We start from the raw sequence: 21,920 nt of genomic DNA, 5'->3' as shown, positions 1-21,920 counted from the left end.
TATGTTTTATATTAAAAAAAATTAAACACGTTTCAGTATAACTGTATTAGTGGATTTTAAAGTTATATTTTGTAAGTATGAACTTAATGGTTTTCCGCTGGTACAACGGAAAGTCTATGGATTTACAACGCTAATATCAGGGGGTCGATTCCCCTTGATGAACTCAGCTAACAGCATGATACGGCTGTTATAAGAAAAACAAACATGAACTTAGTGTGAGATACAAATGTTTACAGGTTAGTAGAAGTAAAATATAATATGAACATTGTTTTTATTAAAGTTTTCGGTTTTCTTAACTAAATAATATTTGCATACATACACTTTTATATAGTTGGTTTTCGTTAGCTTCACCTTTTCCGTTATAATTAAAGACATAAGAAAATATTAGATAATAACTGTTTTGTTGTGAAATTTCAACGTGTTGTTGACGAGGGTCAGGATAAACTAAATACAAAAGATAAAGATTTGTTTGTTTTTGAAATTTGCACAAAGCTACTCGAGGGCTATCTGTACTAGCCGTCCTTAATTTAGTAGTGTAAGACTAGAGGGAAGTCAGCTAGTCATCACCACCCACTGCCAACTCTTGGGCTACTATTTTATCAACGAATAGTGGGATTGATCGTCACCTTATAACGCCCCCACGGCTGAAAGGGCGAGCATGTTTGGCGCGACGGGGATGCGAACCCGCGACCCTCAGATTACGAGTCACACGGCTTAACACGCTTGGCCACGCCGGGCTCTAAAGATAAGGATGTATAGAAACGTTTAGTGTAGGAAATGAGTATAGAAGTAGTTATAAGGATAGGCTTAATTGTTGTTGTTGTAATGTCAGAAGTATAAGAAATAAAACAGAGACTTCAGAGCATGATTCGGAATGGAGGATTTTCATACAATGGGAATAACTGAAACATGGATAGATGTAGATTATTTTCATGAGTGAACTTTCTTTGGAATACGGGGTTATGGGTTATTTGATAGAGGGCTAAAGAGAGAGGGTGACTTCGTATGTAAAGTGTGAGCTGCTTGTTGTTAAAGTTGAGGATATCAAAGATAATGGCAGGGAGGTTGAACTCATTTGTGTTCTATTAGTGTATATAAAGGGGAAAGACTTTAGTGGGAATTTGTTACAGATGACCAGATGATGCTGATGAAATTAATGAGAAACTTTACAATGAGATTACGATCAAGTCGTATTTTTCAGGCATATAGACTGGAAAATGTGAGACTCAAACCACGAGAGAAAGTATTTTTGGAAACTTGTCAAGATGTTTTTCTTTAGCAATTGGTCAAGATTTACTGTTAATTTCTAACATAAAAATTGTTGAAAGGGTTATAATTGGAGAGCGTCTGAGTGCAAGTGATCATTGTTCTATTAGGTTCGATTTTTTACTGCATATTGAAAATAAAAATAGTGATATTTTGGTTACAGATTTAAAAATTGCACATTTTTAAGGGATGCGACAATAATTATCTATTGTAAGTTGGAGATACTGATCAGATGTGGAAAATGTTTAAATATAAATCTTTAAATATTCACAATAAACATATTCCTTAGAGAAAGAAAAAAAGGAGTAGCTCCAAGTGAAAACCCAGGTTGGTTTGCAAAGAGTATGAGAAATAAAGTTAATGAAAAGTATAATAAATTTAAGAAATGTAAACTGACTGGTACGACAGATTTACAATATTATATAACACCCAGAAAGATGGTCAAGCAGGAAATTAGAACATCAGAGAAAGATGTATTAGAAAACGTTAGCTGAAAATGTAAAAATTAACAGTAAGGATTTCTTTTAAATACATTAAGGGTGAACAAAATGTTAGGATGGGACTCTTTAGGTGTTATAAAGGAAGGCTTGTATCTGATTTTTCGTCAGTTTTTTACCAATGAAGATTTAACTAGTATTCTTCATTTGGAACAGTTAATAGATGGAAACAATATGATTGCATTACTTCTGAACTTGTTATGAAAAGTTTGTAAGTTTGACAAGTATTGTGGACTAGATAATACTTCTCTAACGGTTTTGAATAAGGTCAAGGATTGTGAGCTATTGTTACTATTTTATGTAAGTCCTTGAATGGTGGGCAGGTGAAAGAAATTGTAAATTAACTATTATAATTCCCTTTTCCAAGGGAAGTAATAGAAACTGTCCCAGTAATTATAGGCTTACTAGACTTACGTCAGTAGTGAGAAAAGTTTGGGAAAGTCTGATAAAAGATGTCTTGGAAAGTCGTTTAACAGAATTTTATTATTGTTTGAAAAAGTGTATCTGAATATTTAGAACAAATTTGACAAGGTGCCACATAAAAGGTTTGTAAAACCATTATTTCTATCGTCATGGGAGATAAGTTAACAAATTGGAAAGAAGAGTGACTGGATGGAAAAAAACCAGGGGGTTGTTATGGGTGGAGTTCAATCAAATTGGAAATGTCACAAGTTGGGTCAGCCTTAAGACATTTGCTCTTTTTAATGTACATTTACAGATGATATTAAAGCTTTGCAAGCTGTGAAAATGATACTGCTGATATACAAAAGGATTTAGATCATTTATTGAGTTGGGCAGATGGGTTTCAAATATAACGGATGCAAATTAATGCATGTTGGTTGTCGTAATTTGATTTATAAATTGGATTAGAAAAACCTTAACAATGTTATGAAAGGAAGGGATCTTGCTGTAATAGCTGATCAGTCTCTAAAGCCATTCAAGTAGTGTCTTTGTTGCTAGTAATAGGGCAAGAAGGAATTTAGATTGTATCTACAGAAATATTGAATACAAGTCCAAATAGATTTTAATTTTACTTTATAGGTCGCTTTCGGAGGATTTTTTCAGTCTTGGGCTCTTTACCTTTGGAAGGACATTAGGAGGGGTTGTCATATGATGAGAGATAAAGTTGAAAAAAGAAAAGGCAGAGGGAGCTGATTGAGGTGTTTAAAATTGTAAAGAGAATTGTTGATGTTGATGCATCATTGATTTTCATACTTAACTGTGAGAATAGTAGGACTAGAAGACAGGTAAAAGTTTTGGTAGGGTAGGAATCATCTTCAGCTAAAATAGTTTTATTTGTCTACCACGTTAGTTGGTCTTTGAAACTTGTTTCCTTCGGATGTTATAGAAGCAGTGTGTTTAATAGAGAGTGTGATAACGATGCGAGTTATAAGGACCGGCTTTAAGTTTTTTGAAAATTGATAATAGTTTAGTTTAGAGGACGTGATAACCGAAATAGGCCAAAAAGGTCCTATGTTGTCCCTAGACGTTACGTTAAAATGTCTGATAATAATGTTACTCAAATGAGTACAGTGTTTTTACAGATAGTTTTTCCTCATTATTTGGTAATGCTTTGAATTTTTCTCCGTATAAGAAATTAATATGTTTGCTGCTTTATTTAAGATAAACGTAATAAAAGGAAACGAATATGTTTAGTTAATTGGAAGTAGATGTCTTAAAATATACGAATAATCTTGGTTTGTTTTCAATTTCGCGCAAAGCTACACGAGGGCCATCTGCGCTAGCCGTCCCATAATTTTGAAGTGTAAGACTAGAGGGAAGGCAGCTAGCCATCACCACCCACCGCCAACTCATGGGCTGCTCTTTTACTAATCCTTTTACTAACCAACAATTGGAATGACCGTTACATTATAACGCCTCCTCAAGTGAAAGGGCGACGACCCCACGACCCTCAAATTACGAGTCAAATGCCTTAACCACCCGGTCATGCCAGGCCTAAATAATCTCACTTTGATTTCTATTTATTAAAAAGTATTATATTGGACTATCTATGATTTGTTTATTACTGGAAACCGAACACCAAATTTTATCGGCACTTTTCTTGTTTGTTTCTTGTACGACATGTTTGTGTTGTAAGTAAATTCATAAGTTATTAATACTTTTTGATAGCCCATTTTTAAATGTGGTTTTCGTCAATACTTCAGAAGTTCATTGAGATTAAACAAAATGTGAAAACGACCGTATTTTTTACTGTTGCTATTGTTATGTATTTTAAAATTTATGTGATTAAGAGATAAGGCTGGTAAATCACAAATTTATCAGAGCATTAGTCACGTAAAAGTAACTTAAAAAACGCTGAAATTTCATTAATTACGTATAACATAATTCCATTTATTGTCCTATCATTCTGGGCCTACTTTTAAGTAATGTACTAAACTATTAAAATTCATTTTTCGCTTGTGACAATAAAAGAAGATATTTTCATATTTTGTATTTTATTATTTGTAATAATGAATTACAAGTTTGAGTCAATAGATGCCGCTAACAACATTATTAGGATTACACAGTAGTAATATTTCTGATAGAAATTTCAGTTATTTTTATGTTTTCTTCTGATAATTGTACTTTTCAGTCTAAGAGTCAAAGTAAAAAGATATTAACTCACCCAAGGAAAATATTTATTATCAGTGAATACATTGAATAATGTTATACGAGATAGTCTTAGTTTTGCTTATTTGTTTTCGTCGACCTTCCGTAAGATCGAGATAGTTTTGCAGAGAACAATAGGTTTCAGTACTCATTTCGGTCGGATTTGTAAATGGTTTTGCAGGATATTGTAAGTTATTTCAACACTTTTCTGGCCTTTCACAAAATAACTTGTCAATCGTGAAACAATTTAGTGAATCCTCAGTATAAAATGTATTTGAATACCATTCTTTATTTTGCGAGGCTTAAAACGTAATATGGCTGAAGTTAAGACGATTAAGTGAAGTATGCTGAAGTATGTTTATAACCTTAGGTGAAAAAAAACTGAGTAGCAGCATTAGTTTGAAGCCAAAATAAAAAACAGTTAATAAAGTCTTCTACTTTTCTTACTAATTTAAAGTATTATCTAAGTGTTATAAAAGATATTTTTACCGCAATATGTCTCGACGTACGAGTTCTCAAATCCACAGTTCAGGCGCTAATTTCCAGGAAACGCTCGGACCATGTGCATAATAATATAGAAATGGAATTGAGATTGACAAAGATACAGACAGACGACTACGAATTTGAGAAAAATAACAAGCTACTCAGCATTTCATGTGGTAAAAATGTGATTTATGGACTTAATTATCTACAAGCAGAGAAGAAAGTATTTTAAAAAAAATTTACATAAAACTACAGTTCATTTCAATTTCTACAGAGTATATTACCAGTTCTTTGCTTTGTTGAACTAATTTTAAATTAAATTACTTTAAATAAATAACAAAAATAATTCAAATTCATATTAAATAAGAGAAAAATAACATAAGTGGATAAAGCTGGAAAGCATCTATTTTTTCATTTTTTGAAATTATTCAGAAGTCCTTAAGTGCTATAATATATTTTTAAAAAATACACACAACCGGCATGCAATATTAACTTAAGTTTATTAAATAGAAATATATGCTGTTTAAAATTAATTTTGCCTTCTTATTGTAAGAAATGTCTAAGCAAAACTCTTTTCTTTGTTCTTTCATTATTTAAGAAGAAAATAGTAGTATCGTAATAAGAATAAAAATTATAGAAGTTTGAGAAGTAATGTGATACATTTTGTGTAAAGAAATTGTGGAAGTATTATTATTTTTAGCCGCGGCAGAACGGCTCACAGAACGGTTTTGAGTTGTTTTTTAATGTACAAACTTTTAGCTCATTTCTCTGTTATCTCGTAACCGATTTGAAATCTAATTACAGTTTTGAACTCAGGAAGTCAAACTTTTTTGATTTATACGTTTGACCACGCCCCACATCTCATAGATAATTAGACCCTAATCTTGACTGAAATAATTTCAATTTGTGGATAGTAGGCTGGTAGAGATACTGGTGAGTAATAAAATGAAACATGGTATATGCGCGCCCCACGCTTGGTATTACCGGTGCACAAAAATATGGTTTGAAAAAAAAAGAGTGAAGAGAAAGGACTCCTAGACTAATGTACTCTAATCTTGTCTGAAAGAATTTCCAGTGCCGCGGCTATTGAGGATTCCGTTTTTATTTTATACTCTAATCGCTTACTGTAAAAAGCTGTAACCTTAGCGGTAGTAAGAAGTTTATAAAAGGATATTACACTCTGATATCTTAAATCTGAAGCAGTTATTTATATAAAAATGTAACGAAATTAGCAATCGTGAAACAACTCTAAAATGGTGTGCAATGACAGAGTGTTAAACTGAATGAATACAAGAACACCTAATCATCGTTTATCTACAAAACGATCGTGCTTTGTTTCGTGTATCGTTAAATAACTTTAGTAAATTCTAGGTCGTTGGTGTTTCTGATCCTACACAGAAAAAATTAACCTATCGTTACGACAAATTAACAAACAACATGCTTTAAACTTGAGAAACTGCCGGAAACTTTGTCTGAATAACTCGGCACAATATTTTTAAAGCCAGCTTTGGTTTGTTCGTTTGTTTTGAATTTCGCGCAAAGCTACTCGAGGGCTATCTGCGCTAGCCGTCCCTAATTTAGCAGTGTAAGACTAGAGGGAAGGCAGCTAGTCATCACCACCCACCGCCAACTCTTGGGCTACTCTTTTATCAACGAATAGTGGGATTGACCGTCACATAATAACGCCCCAACGGCTGAAAGGGCGAGCATGTTTGGTATGACCGGGAGTCGAACCCTCGACCAGCTTTGGACGGAAAGTAAGAATAAAAAAAAGAAAGGCTAATTAACAGTTTTCACGTCTTCAATTAATCACTCGACTGTCTGCTACTGAAAACCGACCAAATTGTAAACCTAAATATCACTTTCGAATTTTTTTAGGCTGTTAATGTTTGCTTTAATGAAAAGCATATTACTCTCATTGGTTAGTTTCTTGTTTGTTTTTTTTTCATTTCAGGCACCAAATAAATTATGGAAAAGCGAATGTTTTGAGCGTTCTCAGTTCATTTCTTTATTTATTAGGTGCTGCATAATGCACATAACAAACGAGACTGAAGTATATTCGTTGAGTTCACACGACAACAGCAGTCTTATCGGGTTCGGAAAATTTTTTTGGTAAGTAAGGCTTGTGCAATTATTTACATTACATTTCATGTTAGCAAAATGCCATGGGTAAATTATAAAGGCACTTGGTAAACATCCTTTGAAGGGGAAATAAATTCCATATAATTTTCTCGCAACAAAAGAAAGTTAAAAACGAATATGATTTAATACTATTCTAATTTCACGGCTATTCGACAGACATGTAGGTGAACGGTTACTTAGAAACATTTCCAACTGTTCAATTATTTAATGTTCCCTTTTATATTACTTATTTTACTTTCGGTGTGACATCGTTTTGTTCACGCGACGTTTTTATCCAAATTATTACATTATCTTTAAATAGATATTTACAGTAAGTAAATTATTTATTTTTGCCACTGTACATTTCAGTCCAAGATGCTGACGCCATTTTACTTTCTACTGTTCATCACCGTATCCATTATTACTGTATTTTATTCACATGGCTTTTGTTTCAATATTATTGTATTTCGTGCACGTGGCTTTAGTTTCACGTGACGTAACTTTCGACCTCACTGTAATGTGTTCACGTGACTTTTGACACTGCTCCATCTTATTCAGGTAACTCCATTTCTACAACATAAATTATTTTATTTGACGGAAATTAATATGTTTCAATAATAATAATATTACATCTAAAAAGAGAAAAAAATCGAACCATAGTTTCTCACATATGCAGCTAAGGAACTAAAAAGCCACTCTGTGAATTATATAACCTTGCCTATACTGATAAATTTCGTTGTAGAAATTGGTTATTTCAGTAAAATCGTCTTGGTTATTTCGTTTTCTTCTCAAGACATTACTAGGGCTCCTGTGTGCACATTAACCAATATGGCAACGTCTATTCTTCATTTACATTCGTTCTCGTGAGCTAACGTCACAGTTGATAGATTCAAATAATTTGTTATACAGACTATTAATAGCCAGATACCTTGCTTCTGCGGAAAACCGCCTCAGTAATATATAATATCCAAGCTTAGTAACAGCTACTTTACTTCTTCAGGAATTCTCTCCAGTAATGTATAATATTCAAGCTACTAACAGTCGGGCACATTATTTCTCCAGAAAAACCTTCCCAGTGACTTGTAATATCTAAGACTTTACAAGTCAGATGACTTACTTCTCTAAAACATGTTTCGTAAGAATTTAACAATCAATCCGGTTGTATCGTAACACTTTTCTACGTTTGATAACCTCTACAGTGATTTATAAGTACCCACATGGTTCAGCGAAAGAACAGAACAGTAATTCATAGAATCCTATAGGTAGTACAGCGAAAGAACGGAGATTACAGGTTCATAAGAACGCAGATCGTACAACCAGAGACCAGCATAGTTGTTCATAAAAGTGGTTGAGAAAAAGAACAGTGATTAATAAGATCCCTGATGGTTCAGCAATGCATCAATACAATGGTTCATAAGAATCGATACGTTTTAGCAAACGAACAGAACACTGATTCATAATAACCCAAACAGTTCAGCCAGGGTCAGTACAGTGAACCATGGGAACCTAGTAGTAAGTAAAAATTAGTCCGTCAACGTCTAGGATTATTGGATTTCCTGAGAACAAAACCTTAGTCGTGTAACGAACCTTTAAGTAGTTGTAAGATAAGTTGGAAGAGATTCAAGCTTCTAGTAATTTATAATTCAGTCTTAAACTGTTGAAAGTAGTACAAAAAGTGTCAAAAGCTAAGTACTCTGTCCATCAAGATTACATTGATTTTCAAGATTATATTGGAAGTATTAAGCGTCTAATTATATGCTTAGAGAATAAGAAACGATAGTTATTTTATATCATAAAATGGACTTACTTCGTAAAACACACACTTTCCCAAAGGTCGGATTGATAATACATATATATAAAATGTAGGTTTTGTTGGTTTGGAATTAAACACAAAGCTACACAATGGGCTATCTGTGCTCTGCCCACCACGGGTATCGAAACCCGGTTTCTAGTGATACGACTCCGTAGACATACCTCTGTGCTACTAGGGGGGGCAATAATATATATTAAGACAATATTTTGATTTCGATATAATTCCAATAAATAAGGCAAACATTACATGTTTTCCATGTAATCCATTACTTGAACACATTAATTCAACATTTATGATTTTATATTTTCTACTTGAGTCTTATTTTTACTACTTCTCATGAAAACGTGTAAGTTATATTTAGTTACGAGTTTGTAACAAGGAGTTATAGAATTCAGTTACAGTGTACATATATATTTCGCTTGCAGATTATGTCTTGTGTGGTGCACAAATTTTACAGAACTGATATGTCATTTGTTTTTATTATTTACTGTAAGTCACAAATATTCCAGTCATCTCTATTTGAAACTCATTAACTTTGTGAAGTAGGTGAGTTGTTTGTTGTTGCTTTTTTTGCATGCGCTGAAATCAAGCTTAAATATACCAAACCTACACGTTTTTGCTCAGCTTGTGTTCTACGACGTTTGCACTTCAGATTACGAAAAACGTGGTGCATAATCTGCTCTGACTTTTAACCCGTAAAACAATGTTTCTCAAGGATCTAAGCTAAGGAAAGAGCTAATTTCACACTTTAACCTGTTAAATCCTTTGTGGAATAACAAATGTATTAAACGGATGACAAGAATTAACCAGATATGTATAATATTAACAAGAATTGAGCTTATCCATAACAGAAGTACACTCAACGATGAGCTATTTGAGGCTGACATAGAACAAGGAAGGAGTTATGTCGAAGAACAAAAATGAACAAGATTAAGATGACATAAGGTGTGAAACGAAAGAGGAGTCATGTCACATGAGAAGTGGAACAAGGAATGAATTTACTGGAAGAAGGAAGAACAAGGAATATGTAACATGAGGGGATTAGAGACCAAACAAGAAATGACTCAAGTGAAAATAGAGATGAAAAAGAGATGTGTTATTTGATACCAAGGTAGAACAAGGAATATATAACATGAGGGGATTAGAGACCAAACAAGAAATGACTCAAGTGAAAATAGAGATGTAAAAGAGATGTGTTATTTGATACCAAGGTAGAACAAGGAATATGTAACATGAGGGGATTAGAGACCAAACAAGAAATGACTCAAGTGAAAATACAGATGTAAAAGAGATGTGTTATTTGATACCAAGGTAGAACAAGGAATATGTAACATGAGGGGATTAGAGACCAAACAAGAAATGACTCAAGTGAAAATAGAGATGTAAAAGAGATGTGTTATTTGATACCAAGGTAGAACAAGGAATATGTAACATGAGGGGATTAGAGACCAAACAAGAAATGACTCAAGTGAAAATAGAGATGTAAAAGAGATGTGTTATTTGATACCAAGGTAGAACAAGGAATATGTAACATGAGGGATTAGAGACCAAACAAGAAATGACTCAAGTGAAAATAGAGATGTAAAAGAGATGTGTTATTTGATACCAAGGTAGAACAAGGAATATGTAACATGAGGGATTAGAGACCAAACAAGAAATGACTCAAGTGAAAATAGAGATGTAAAAGAGATGTGTTATTTGATACCAAGGTAGAACAAGGAATATGTAACATGAGGGATTAGAGACCAAACAAGAAATGACTCAAGTGAAAATAGAGATGTAAAAGAGATGTGTTATTTGATACCAAGGTAGAACAAGGAATATGTAACATGAGGGATTAGAGACCAAACAAGAAATGACTCAAGTGAAAATAGAGATGAAAAGAGATGTGTTATTTGATACCAAGGTAGAACAAGGAATATGTAACATGAGGGATTAGAGACCAAACAAGAAATGACTCAAGTGAAAATAGAGATGAAAAAGAGATGTGTTATTTGATACCAAGGTAGAACAAGGAATATGTAACATGAGGGGATTAGAGACCAAACAAGAAATGACTCAAGTGAAAATAGAGATGTAAAAGAGATGTGTTATTTGATACCAAGGTAGAACAAGGAATATGTAACATGAGGGGATTAGAGACCAAACAAGAAATGACTCAAATGAAAATAGAGATGAAAAAGAGATGTGTTATTTGATAACAAGGTAGAACAAGGAATACGTAACATGAGGGGATTAGAGACCAAACAAGAAATGACTCAAATGAAAATAGAGATGACAAAGAGATGTGTTATTTGATACCAAGGTAGAACAAGGAATACGTAACATAAGGGGATTAGAGACCAAACAAGAAATAACTCAAGTGAAAATAGAGATGACAAAGAGATGTGTTATTTGATACCAAGGTAGAACAAGGAATACGTAACATAAGGGGATTAGAGACCAAACAAGAAATAACTCAAGTGAAAATAGAGATGAAAAAGAGATGTGTTATTTGATACCAAGGTAGAACAAGGAATATATAACATGAGGGGATTAGAGGCTAAACAACAAATGGCTCATGGGAGAATAGAGATCAATAAGAGATGTGTTATTTGAGACTAAGGTGGAACAAGGAATAGAATGAGTTAGGGAAGAATAGAACAAAAAACAGGGTGTACTAGAGTACAGATACAACAATGTATGGAACAAGCAAAGGTAAAGAAGAACTTAGTATGAAATAGGTTCAAACATCACTTATCGAACTTTCTCGAACTCAAATTTTGATTATTAGAAAATAACGGACTTTAGGCTTAACATTCCGCCCCATTCACTTTTGTTCTTATGGAGAACACATTTCTCTCTTCTAGGAATAGGTAAAAGTTGACTAAACACGAGAAACGGTCTTGACATGTAATATTGTCGGCACCATCCTCGAGTGATGTTACGCGCAAAATCTTCAAACAATCGCATTGATCGACATTTACATCTGTCCAATCAAAACGGTTACATTTGTTACATTTTTTTTTCTAAAGTACTACACTGGATTATTGGATGGAGCAAGCGTTCAGAACTCTATGTAGGATCCAGTGACCTTCCAGACGATGGATCTGTGCAGCATCCACTGAGTTACCCCTTTCTCTATCTGTTCCTTCTCTCCCATTCTGAGTGTTCCCCTCCAATAATTTTTGTTTGGGTTCCCTAACACCCCAGGGATCCCTAGACACTCCTAGTCACCTGGTCACTTGCGGCCGCACTGGCTTATTCATAAGAATCTTTTCAATTTCTTTGACAACGCGTGTGTCCAGTTGAAGCACTACCTAGCAGTGAGAGAAATGTTCTAATTATGCACTATATTTCAGTATATCCATGATGACGAGAAACCCACTTGAAGTAAAAAATGTATTCTAAAAACAAAGATGTTAATCTGAAGATGACCTGAGAAGGTCGACACGCTGTTGTGTACTTTATTTTAATTGAAGTTGCAATTCCCATACCAGCCATCTTTAGAAAACATTTACAAGTATTTCAGTTTATATGTATGTCTACTCTTGCTTTCACTCAATCACTAAGCGGATTGATTTTAATAAAAAAAAAAGTTTTGGATGATTTCTAGTATAAGTAATGACCACAGAGTTTCCATCCTTTTACTTCTGGATCAGTATAATGAAATTCACACACTCTTCTCCTATGACTCCTTACCTGCAAGGCTTGAAGGTGGTCCAGAAGCTGTTCCATTGACGAAGCTCCAGTAAGCACACAGTGGACACAGTCATTTTTAAGGCACCACGCTGAAACAAATCCAGAGAATGAAAACACTCTGTGGTACATAAAACTATAGCGATCGTATAGCCAAAGTTGCAAATGTATCGCTTACTTTCTTTTCACAATTTTTTTTTTAATTTTCGTTCATTACAAGTATGCTAAGATATAAATGGAAACAAAATGTATTAACCTGTTCAGTGCCGCAGACGAGATAATTCGTCCAAGCCGATCGGTAACACAGTGCCACGGACGAGTTAATTCGTTCTCAATAATACCTAACTTCAACGCTAGATGTCAGCACCATACATACATTTGACAAACTTGCAAATTGTTTCACTTTCGATCCAAAAATGGCGTCACGAAAAAAGTTACAAAATGAAGAAGCATTAGAGTTGTATTGTAGCAGCTGAAATACTTGGCAGTCAACAGGTTAAAGAATAAAGTTGAACCACATATACTTCGACGTACAGATTCCCGCAATGTATAAGGGATTTTACTTGGTTCAAAAAGTAAATGCCGAATATTAAAAGGCCGATTTATTATCGGTGGTCTTGAGTGTAGTACGAATAATAAAAATAAACAAGCTTCATAATTTATAGTCTTTTTCTATCAGGTAGTTCCATATGTGCTCTTGAAACGAGTGTGAAGTATTTCGGAAACAAAATGTGTTGATATCTTCCTATTGCTTGTTTTGTTTTGAATTTCGCACAAAGCTACTCGAGGGCTATCTGTGCTAGCCGTCCCTAGTTTAGCAGTGTAAGACTAGAGGGAAGGCAGCTAGTCATCACCACCCACCGCCAACTCTTGGGCTACTCTTTTACCAACGAATAGTGGGATTGACCGTCACATTATAACGCCCCCACGGCTGAAAGGCCGAGCATGTTTAGTGCGACGGAGATTCGAACCCGCGACCCTCAGATTACGAGTTGAACGCCTTCCTATTACTGAAACATGGGATTAAAAGGTTGTAATAAAGAAAAAATATATATTTAGTTACTAAGGAAAGCTTTATTGTGAGCTGATGTTACCAGATCCTTGTGAGAGTAAATTAACGTGAAACTGGCCTAAATAGGTCCTCAATAGAGTATATGGGCACAACTCGTAATTGTTTTATATAAGAATAGATGACGCGGAACGAGCCTAAATAGGTTTTAAAGAGAGCATTCGAACAAAAATCATAATCGTTCGATATCAGAGTAGATGCAATGGCGCTATCCTAAATGGATTCTTAGGAGAGAAGGTAGGAGAAAGGATCTTTACAGTTTTATGTGAAAACAGATTGCTATGACATATCTTTATTGAACTACTAAGTGACATAAAATAGTTTCTCAGCAAATAGCCAAACTTCAGAAATAGTTTGGGTTTTATGTTCTTCCTTCATATCTTCGCGCTGTTCCAGACATCAAAAGTAAAGTGTTTAAAATATTTATTAAAATTCAGATAAATGTTCAGCGTTGATTTTTGTAACCATTCGCTCGAAAGTTATTTACAAAAAAAAGATAAAAATGCATATAAACGCTTGAAACATTACAGAGATAGTTCTAACACGTAAGTTCATAAGTATAATTCAAATGTTGGAAGGTAATTCCAAAATACTTACCCATGTACAACTGGGTCAACGTACATCCTAATTTATCCGCCAAGATGGAGAGCTGATGGATTTTAGCTTTATGTCGAGGACTGAGATTATCATCTGATGCTGAATTATCAGTTATTCCTGAATAGTTCTGTAACAGAACGTTGAAGAAACGTAAAATGTTTGTCTTTTTAAACATCTAAACTCTCACCTGTACCCTCAGTGGTAAAATAGAAGGCTTATAACATTAAAATTATATGTCTTTCAATTTTGCGCAAAGATACACGAGGGCTATCTGCGCTAGCTGTCCCTAATTTAGCAGTGTAAGACAAGAGGGAAGGCAGCTAGTCATCACCACCCACCGCCAACTCTTGGACAACCCTTTTACAAACGAATAGTGGGATTGATCGTCACATTATAAGCCTCCGCGACTGAAAGGGCGAGCATGTTTGGTGTGACGGGGATTCGAACCTGCGATCCTCAGATTACGAAATCGAACGCCTTAACCCACCTGGCCAAGCCGGGCACATTGGCTGAAGTAGTTCTTTTTTATATTATTATTTGGGGAGTAAAGGCCATTTACTTTATACAATGCATTTAATTTGGATAGCTGATCATAAGTGAAATGTAATTTTTACAAAAACAAGATGATCTGGCATGGCCAGGTGGTTAAGGCACTCGATTCATAATGTGAGGGTCGCGGGTTCGAATGTTCACCCTTTTATCTGTGGGGGCGTTGTAAGTGACGGTCAATCTCTCTATTCGTTGGTAAAAGAGTTGTCGGTAGGTGGTGATGACTAGCTGCTTTCCCTTTAGTCTTACAGTGCTAAATCAGGGACGGCTAGCGGAAATAGCCCTCGTGTAGCTTTGCGTGAAATTCAAAAACAAACAAACCTTGTGATAGTCTCGACGCATATATCCTATTGTGTGGCTTATTGCTTTACAGGCATGTAAAACCGCCACCTATCGATTAAAAATATTCTTCAACTTTCAAGGTTAATTTTAAAAGTATTCAATATACGTCGTGTTGACTTTCTGTCCTGGGTGCTTAAACCACAAGTTTCACAGGATAATCTCCCAATCCAATAAATATTTGTAGGAATTTGAATCATTATGTAAAAGTAAGTCCAAAACAAATACCAAAAACATTTGAGAAATTAACATAACAATTACCTTAATAAGATACTGTTTTTTTTTTTCCATTAGTATAATCCCTTTCATAGAGCTAAGTCAACGTGAAACTAACACAAGTATATCCTTCTAATATTAGTAGAGCAGAAAACTTGTCATTGCACACTATCATGACAGTTTATAAATATAACAATTGTCCAAGTATATTTTTTGTCAACTAGATGACCACATAGGATATCCCAAAAAATCCTTACGAGAAGCCCCCCGCTAGTACAGTGGTATGTCTCCGGATTTACAACCCTAAAATCACGGGTTCGATTCTCCTCGGTGGGCTGAGCAGATAGTCCAATGTGGCTTTGTTATAAGAAAAACATACACACACTCCTTACGAGAAAAGGCATGAAGCTTCCGTGAAATTCATGAAAATGTCAATATAAAACTTCTTTTAATATAGTAGTGTAAAAATTATAGAAACAAAACTTATCCTGTACATCCCTATGAATGTAGATAAAACTTTTTCCAATAGGTAAACATGAACTAATTCTAACAAACCCCATGAGAGTAGATGAAAATAAAACTAGATTAATATAAAACTTACTCTTATAGATCCTTGTGAGAATAAATTAATATAAAACTTACTCTAATATATCCTTGTGAGAATAGATTAAAATAAAACTTACTCTAATATATCCTTGTGAGAATAGATTAAAATAAAACTTACTCTAATAGGTCAACATTAAACTTACTCTAATAGCTCCTCGTGAGAGTAAATGAATTCCTTCATCAAATCTACCATTCAAGCTGAACGCCTGTGGGGACCACGTCATGGTGCCTACACCTGATATTTAAAAAATATGACATTAAGTGGCTTATAATAACTCTTGTTAATTCTCTGTTTAAAATTATAAAGCATTAACCAATTTAGAATTACAGGGTTTACTGACACCTTTGTATCAACCAAATGGTAAAGTTACTGGTACTTTTATATTAACCATTTGGTATGGTGAATTATCTTATCTTAATCAAAGCAAAAGTACCCATCTCCAGTAACGAAAAACTTTTGAGTTATTGTATTAGTTTAAATTATTTCTTCGACTTTAAAAATGTTAATTGTGTTACACCGTTGGCTTATACAGAGCCGTAGATCTGAGCTATTTATACCATCTATCGCGAAAAGTAATTGTTGAGTATTTCAATCATGCTAAGAAACATTCAGCAGTAACACACGGTAAATCTACATTTTATTATTTAAGTTACGTCACATTTCCGAATGTGAATAATAGTGTGATTAATTCCTAACAATTTAGTGTAGAATATTCTGCTTGAGAAATAACGTGGCATCAACGTTATTCATGTCTGTTCTGACGTCATTTAAAAAGTGAATGTTGAACTTTCTACTGCATATACAACTTTTTAAACGCAGCTTGGGAAGCCGCCGCCACAAATGAGAGACGGGCGAGCACTCGAACAGACACGACAGTTCGCAATGTATAAAATATTGAGCAATAATATATGTTCATTGCATGATGTGTTGACCAACCCCTTATCAATCATTTGCACTGATGAATGTCTTAATTATATAATGTATTAATCAAGCTGATTAACTACGTTTCATACTGAATAACATCATTTAACATATTTTACATTAGTCAATTTCGTATTAAACGTTTTGATGACCAGTCTTATAAAAACATTTTGTCCTAATCAGGCTAATATTGACAATATTTTAATTTATGAATTTTACACTAACATCTGTCTCTGTAGTAGTCAGTCTTTGATAACAAAGTTTTGTACTTATAAACCTTAACTATTCTTTGTGTGGCTCAATGTTACATTAACATCTTTACGTACTGATCAACCTTATTTTGATTACGTAATTTTTACTTATCAGACTTTATGCTGGTCAGTTTTACTCAAACAGTTTTCAGTGCTTCCTAACAATTAACAATTTTTTTGTAATAACCAGTCTTGCATCTAATCCATGTTCAACTAAATAGGTGTCCTGGCATGGCCAGGTGGGTTAAGGCACTCAACTCGTACTCCTGGGGTCGCGGGTTCGAATCCCCGTCACACCAAACATGCTCGCCCTTTCAGCCGTGGGGACGTTACAATATGATGGTCAATCCTACTATTCGTTTGTAAAAGAGTAGCCCAAGAGTTGGTGGAGGGTGGTGATGACTAGCTGCCTTCCCTCTAGTCTTACACTGCTAAATTACGGACAGATAGCGCAGATAACGGTCGCGTAGCTTAGCGTTAAATTCAAAAACAAAACAAAAACAAACTAAATAGGTCTGAGTTAACCTAATGATTTACCGACCTATTTTGTGAAAAATCTCTGGATGACAAAGTTCCACTTTATCTCTTTGGAACATGTGGTATTCTGTCTCTTCTACAACAGGGGGAATCTGATTGAACTGGCGTGCAATAGTGTAGGCTTCCTAGAGAAAAACAAGAAAAATATCAGTATTGCTGTTTCATGCACAAAACACCTACTGTATACAGTTTTTCACTTCCATGTCGGTATTACGAAATAACACAACAGCCAATGACACTAAAACTTACTTCTCAAAGTTAAATCTAGTTCTGAGGAAAATCTCATTTCAATGCTTCCAATCTCTCTCTATATAAAACTCTTCGCATCAATATTAACTCCCGTCGCACCAAACGTGCTCGCCCGTGGGGCGTTATAATGTGCCGGCCAATCCCACTATTCGTTGGTAAAAGAACAGCCAACGAGTTGGCGGTGGGTAGTGATAACTAGCTGCCTTCCCTCTAGTCTTACATTACACTGCTAAATTAGAGAAGGCTGGCGCAGATAGCCTTCGTGTAGCTTTGTACGAAATTTAAAACAAACCAAACAAATCTCAATCAAACATAGTAGGATGATACATTAAATTAAAGGGCGCGTCATAGAATGGTTATTACCCGGCCTCGCCACCCATGAGCAACGCCCGGAGAAAAATGTGCTAGTTTAGATAATATTGTTCAAATTCTACAATCTTGGAGCAATTGTTTTTCTTTTTTTTTTTGAGTTTCTCTTGAGTTTTGTTTACACAAAATGCCAAGTCAAACATTACATATTTACCAAGGTCAAACCCTAAGTGACAGTGCTACATCTGAAAACCTTTATCTTTGCACATTGTCAGCTCCCTGTTGGGTGTTCAAGAGAAAGATAATCAGGAAATCCCTCTTTTGTTTTGGGGGATGCAAAGAAGAATTTCTATTGTGGTCTAAGTGGTGGTGAACTAAGTTATATGTGAAATAACTTATGAATGTAAATACAAATTATTGTCTTAATTTATTAGTACCAGCACTACGTTCACTTCTTATGCCTCGTGACGTAGGACCGGCCCCTCAGCTTGTCGTAAATAAGCATTCTAGGGTTCAAAACCTATTCGGTAATAATCAGTAGCCTAATGGAAATCCTTTATATGATAAAGTAATATGTTGACATGTAAATTAAGTAAAATTATGATATATATATATGATTATTTAGAATAACAAAATTTTAAATTCGACATTCTCCATTCTTAAACTGGTTACCCAGATGAACTTATAACTAAAATATACTTAAATATAAAAAGATTCAGTTGTAGAATTATTTTACGAATTTACATCGATCATACCATCACTTCCATCGTCTTCCACCGAGATGTCCCCCAATATAACGCCATTCCTTGTTGAATACAATATGTACAGGCTCGCACAATTTCTGGAAGTACACCACGATGAATAATTTAAAGTTAATTTGGTATCTCTTGTTGATTAAAACTTTTTTAGTTATATCGTGCTTTATCCTTAAAATGGTTCACGTGCATTGTGTTTTAATATTAATAGCTGAAGAAATTCAGTAAGTAAACAAATATTGTACTTGTTTAACCCCTAAAAACTGCACTTGATGCTAATTGCATAACATGATTTGTGAAAGATAATAAATTCTGGCTTAAATTCAAAGCCAGAAGTCCATAAAAAAAGGAGGAAATGTGTTCTAATTCATTTTATCCCTTGTATATCTTTTTTTATCTCTTGTATATCTTTGGACAGTTTCCAGTTTTTATATAAAACTGTGGGTGATAAAAGCCAAAAACCACACATCAGTAATTCACATCCTGAAGTATGGGTTACACTCTGTCATAACACTTTAACACTAAAAGCGAATGTTGTGGCACTTGGGGGGGGGGTTACTCATTAGACACCCACAACCACTTTATTTTAATAGATTACTTCTATTAGGCACACGGAACCAGTTTAGTTTAGTAGATTAATTACCACTCTTCAGACACACGGAACCAGTTTAGTTTAATAGATTAATTTTCACCCATTGGACAAACGAAACCAGTTTATCTTAATAGATTACTTCTATTAGACACATGGAACCATTTTAGTTTAATACATTAATTTCCACTCATTAGACACACGGAACCAGTTTATTTTAACAGATTACTTCTATCAAGCATACGGAACCAGTTCAGTTTAATAGATTACTTACCTTCCATTGGACACATGGGGTCAGCTTTATTCACCAGAAAAATATCCACATAGTTCAAGTCCAGCCTTATTAAGGAAGCGTGAAGGCCTGTAGTGGAGGTATAGAAATGTAGCTCAGGAATATACGTAATGACAAAAGAAGAAAATCATACGTAACTATAACAGAGCCTTTAGTCTTAAATTGTATGTGAAATATATAAAAATTACCAGCTTTTTCGATTAGAACTATTATGTTAATTTGCCGTTCGGGCAAGCAATTTTAGAAATTATGTTTACTAAAGAATGAAAATGCATATATATCACATTGTACACACGTATATATAAATACTTAAGATAAGTCATAAACTAAAATATTTATTTTAGTTATATTTCGTGAAACGCTAGCCGTCTCTAATTTAGCAGTGTAAGACTAGTGGGAAGGCAGTTAGTCAATACCACTCGCCGCCAATTCTTGAGTTATTCTTTACTAGCGAATAGAGGATTTGCCATAAAATTATAACGCCCCCTCGTCAGAAAGGGCTAGTATATTAAATGATGGAATTCTAACCCACAACCACCAGACTGCGAGTCGAGCATTCTGAACCTCCAAGCCATGTCAAGTCTTAAACAAAAATACACCGATCCAGTTTTGGAGTGATATGTTTGACAATTTTCTGGATGCTACCTTAAGTTTGTACATTAAAGTGAAAGAATAAGCCAGTGTTGTGTCTCATAACAGTTTGTGCCACAGTGTAAATCATGCTAATTCTTTTTATCGTACACCATGCAACAATATCAACCACACCAGTTCAGATTCCTGTAAGATACCACGTGATATCGTAAGCCATGCTTTCACGTCATAGATTACGTGACAATGCAAATCGTGCTAGTTTATACGTCATACGCTAAATAAACAGCGCAAACCATACTAACTTTCATGTCAGACACTAAAGGAATAAACTAAGATATTTTATAGATCACACGAGTACACATGAGAAGGTTATGACAAGCATGCATGTATTAAAATCAGTAACATCTATGTGTAGATTTGCAATATTTTGTTAGAAGGTTTTATTTTAAAATGCAGGGGGTGAAATGTTATAAACATGCGATTTTATAGGGAGTAAAAAATGTGAAATAATTAAACTTGCCTTCGATTATCTGTTTTCTTGATAGTCCTTTCTCAACACTTGATCTAATAACATGAGAATAAAACAACGATAATTATCCTTTCTCAACACTTGATCCAATAACATGAGAATAAAACAACGATAGTTATCCTTTCTCAACACTTGATCCAATAACATGAGAAAAAAACAACGATAATTATCCTTTCTCAACACGTGATCCAATAACATCAGAATAAAACAACGATAATTAACAACACATAAAACATTCTCGTCGAAGTTATTTTCACAAATATAATCTAAGAAACTTCACAGTTACTTACCTTCCTGTCCAAATCAGTTTTGTAACGATGATATAACTGGATCGCCTGTAAGCAAATATAACTTATATTAAAATCTGCGTTTATTTTTAAACAAGTGATTGTTTATAGAGTAAAATTTTCTGAGTATTGACTTACCAAAACAAAAAATATATATATATCTTAAAAATTGTCCCCAAACAGCATTAAAGTTTTAGACACGAAAAATTTAGTTTGTTTGTTTGTTTTAAGCTCAAAGCTACACAATAGATCATTTACGTTCTGTTCATTGCGGGTGATTGGACCCTGGATTCTAGCGTTGTAATTCTGTATACCTACCACTGACCACTCGAGGACACACGCTTAAATAAATCTTGAAAGCCCCCCCCCCCAGTGTCACAGTGGCATGTCTGCGAACTCCTACTGCCAGAAACTGGGTTTCGATATTCGTGATGGGCAGAACACTGATCGCCCCTTTTGTAGCTTTGTGCTCAGTAACGAACCTTTGAAATATAAATAAATATATATATATATATATGTATATCCTAGTTATTAAAGGTGATTGAAATATTGATGCAAATTATTTGTTTCTTTGGATAATCCACTGTGTTTATAGTGCGGGATCGAACCTCGAATTTGAGCGCTGTAAGGTCGTAGACTTACCGCTTACCCATCGGGGGACTCGCATAAATGAAGAAAAATAATAAAGTTTCGTACACACACCATAACTTTCGTTGTCACTACACGAATCTTAACAACTTCCGTTAAAAGGATTTTTGATTTTGG

General features: G+C 34.4%; 1 protein-coding gene across 1 annotated transcript; it reads right to left on the bottom strand.

Moving 5' to 3' along the window:
• Positions 1–5,151: 5,151 nt before the first annotated feature.
• LOC143254352 (voltage-gated potassium channel subunit beta-2-like) lies at positions 5,152–21,264 on the bottom strand. Its single transcript, XM_076509405.1, has 9 exons — positions 21,159–21,264; positions 20,860–20,903; positions 19,731–19,817; positions 18,868–18,953; positions 17,559–17,679; positions 15,988–16,079; positions 14,135–14,261; positions 12,472–12,560; positions 5,152–12,089 (listed from the first exon to the last, which is right to left on the bottom strand). Exons 3-9 carry the CDS (start codon positions 19,744–19,746, stop codon positions 12,003–12,005), a joined length of 618 nt encoding a protein of 205 aa, XP_076365520.1. The 5' UTR covers positions 19,747–19,817; positions 20,860–20,903; positions 21,159–21,264; the 3' UTR covers positions 5,152–12,002.
• Positions 21,265–21,920: the final 656 nt, after the last annotated feature.

This window comes from Tachypleus tridentatus, chromosome 6, assembly GCF_004210375.1.
Source record: "Tachypleus tridentatus isolate NWPU-2018 chromosome 6, ASM421037v1, whole genome shotgun sequence".
NCBI classification, from domain to species: Eukaryota; Metazoa; Arthropoda; class Merostomata; order Xiphosura; family Limulidae; genus Tachypleus; species Tachypleus tridentatus.
The sequence above is the reverse complement of the archived record's forward strand: the minus strand, read 5'-3'. Positions and strand labels throughout refer to the sequence as shown.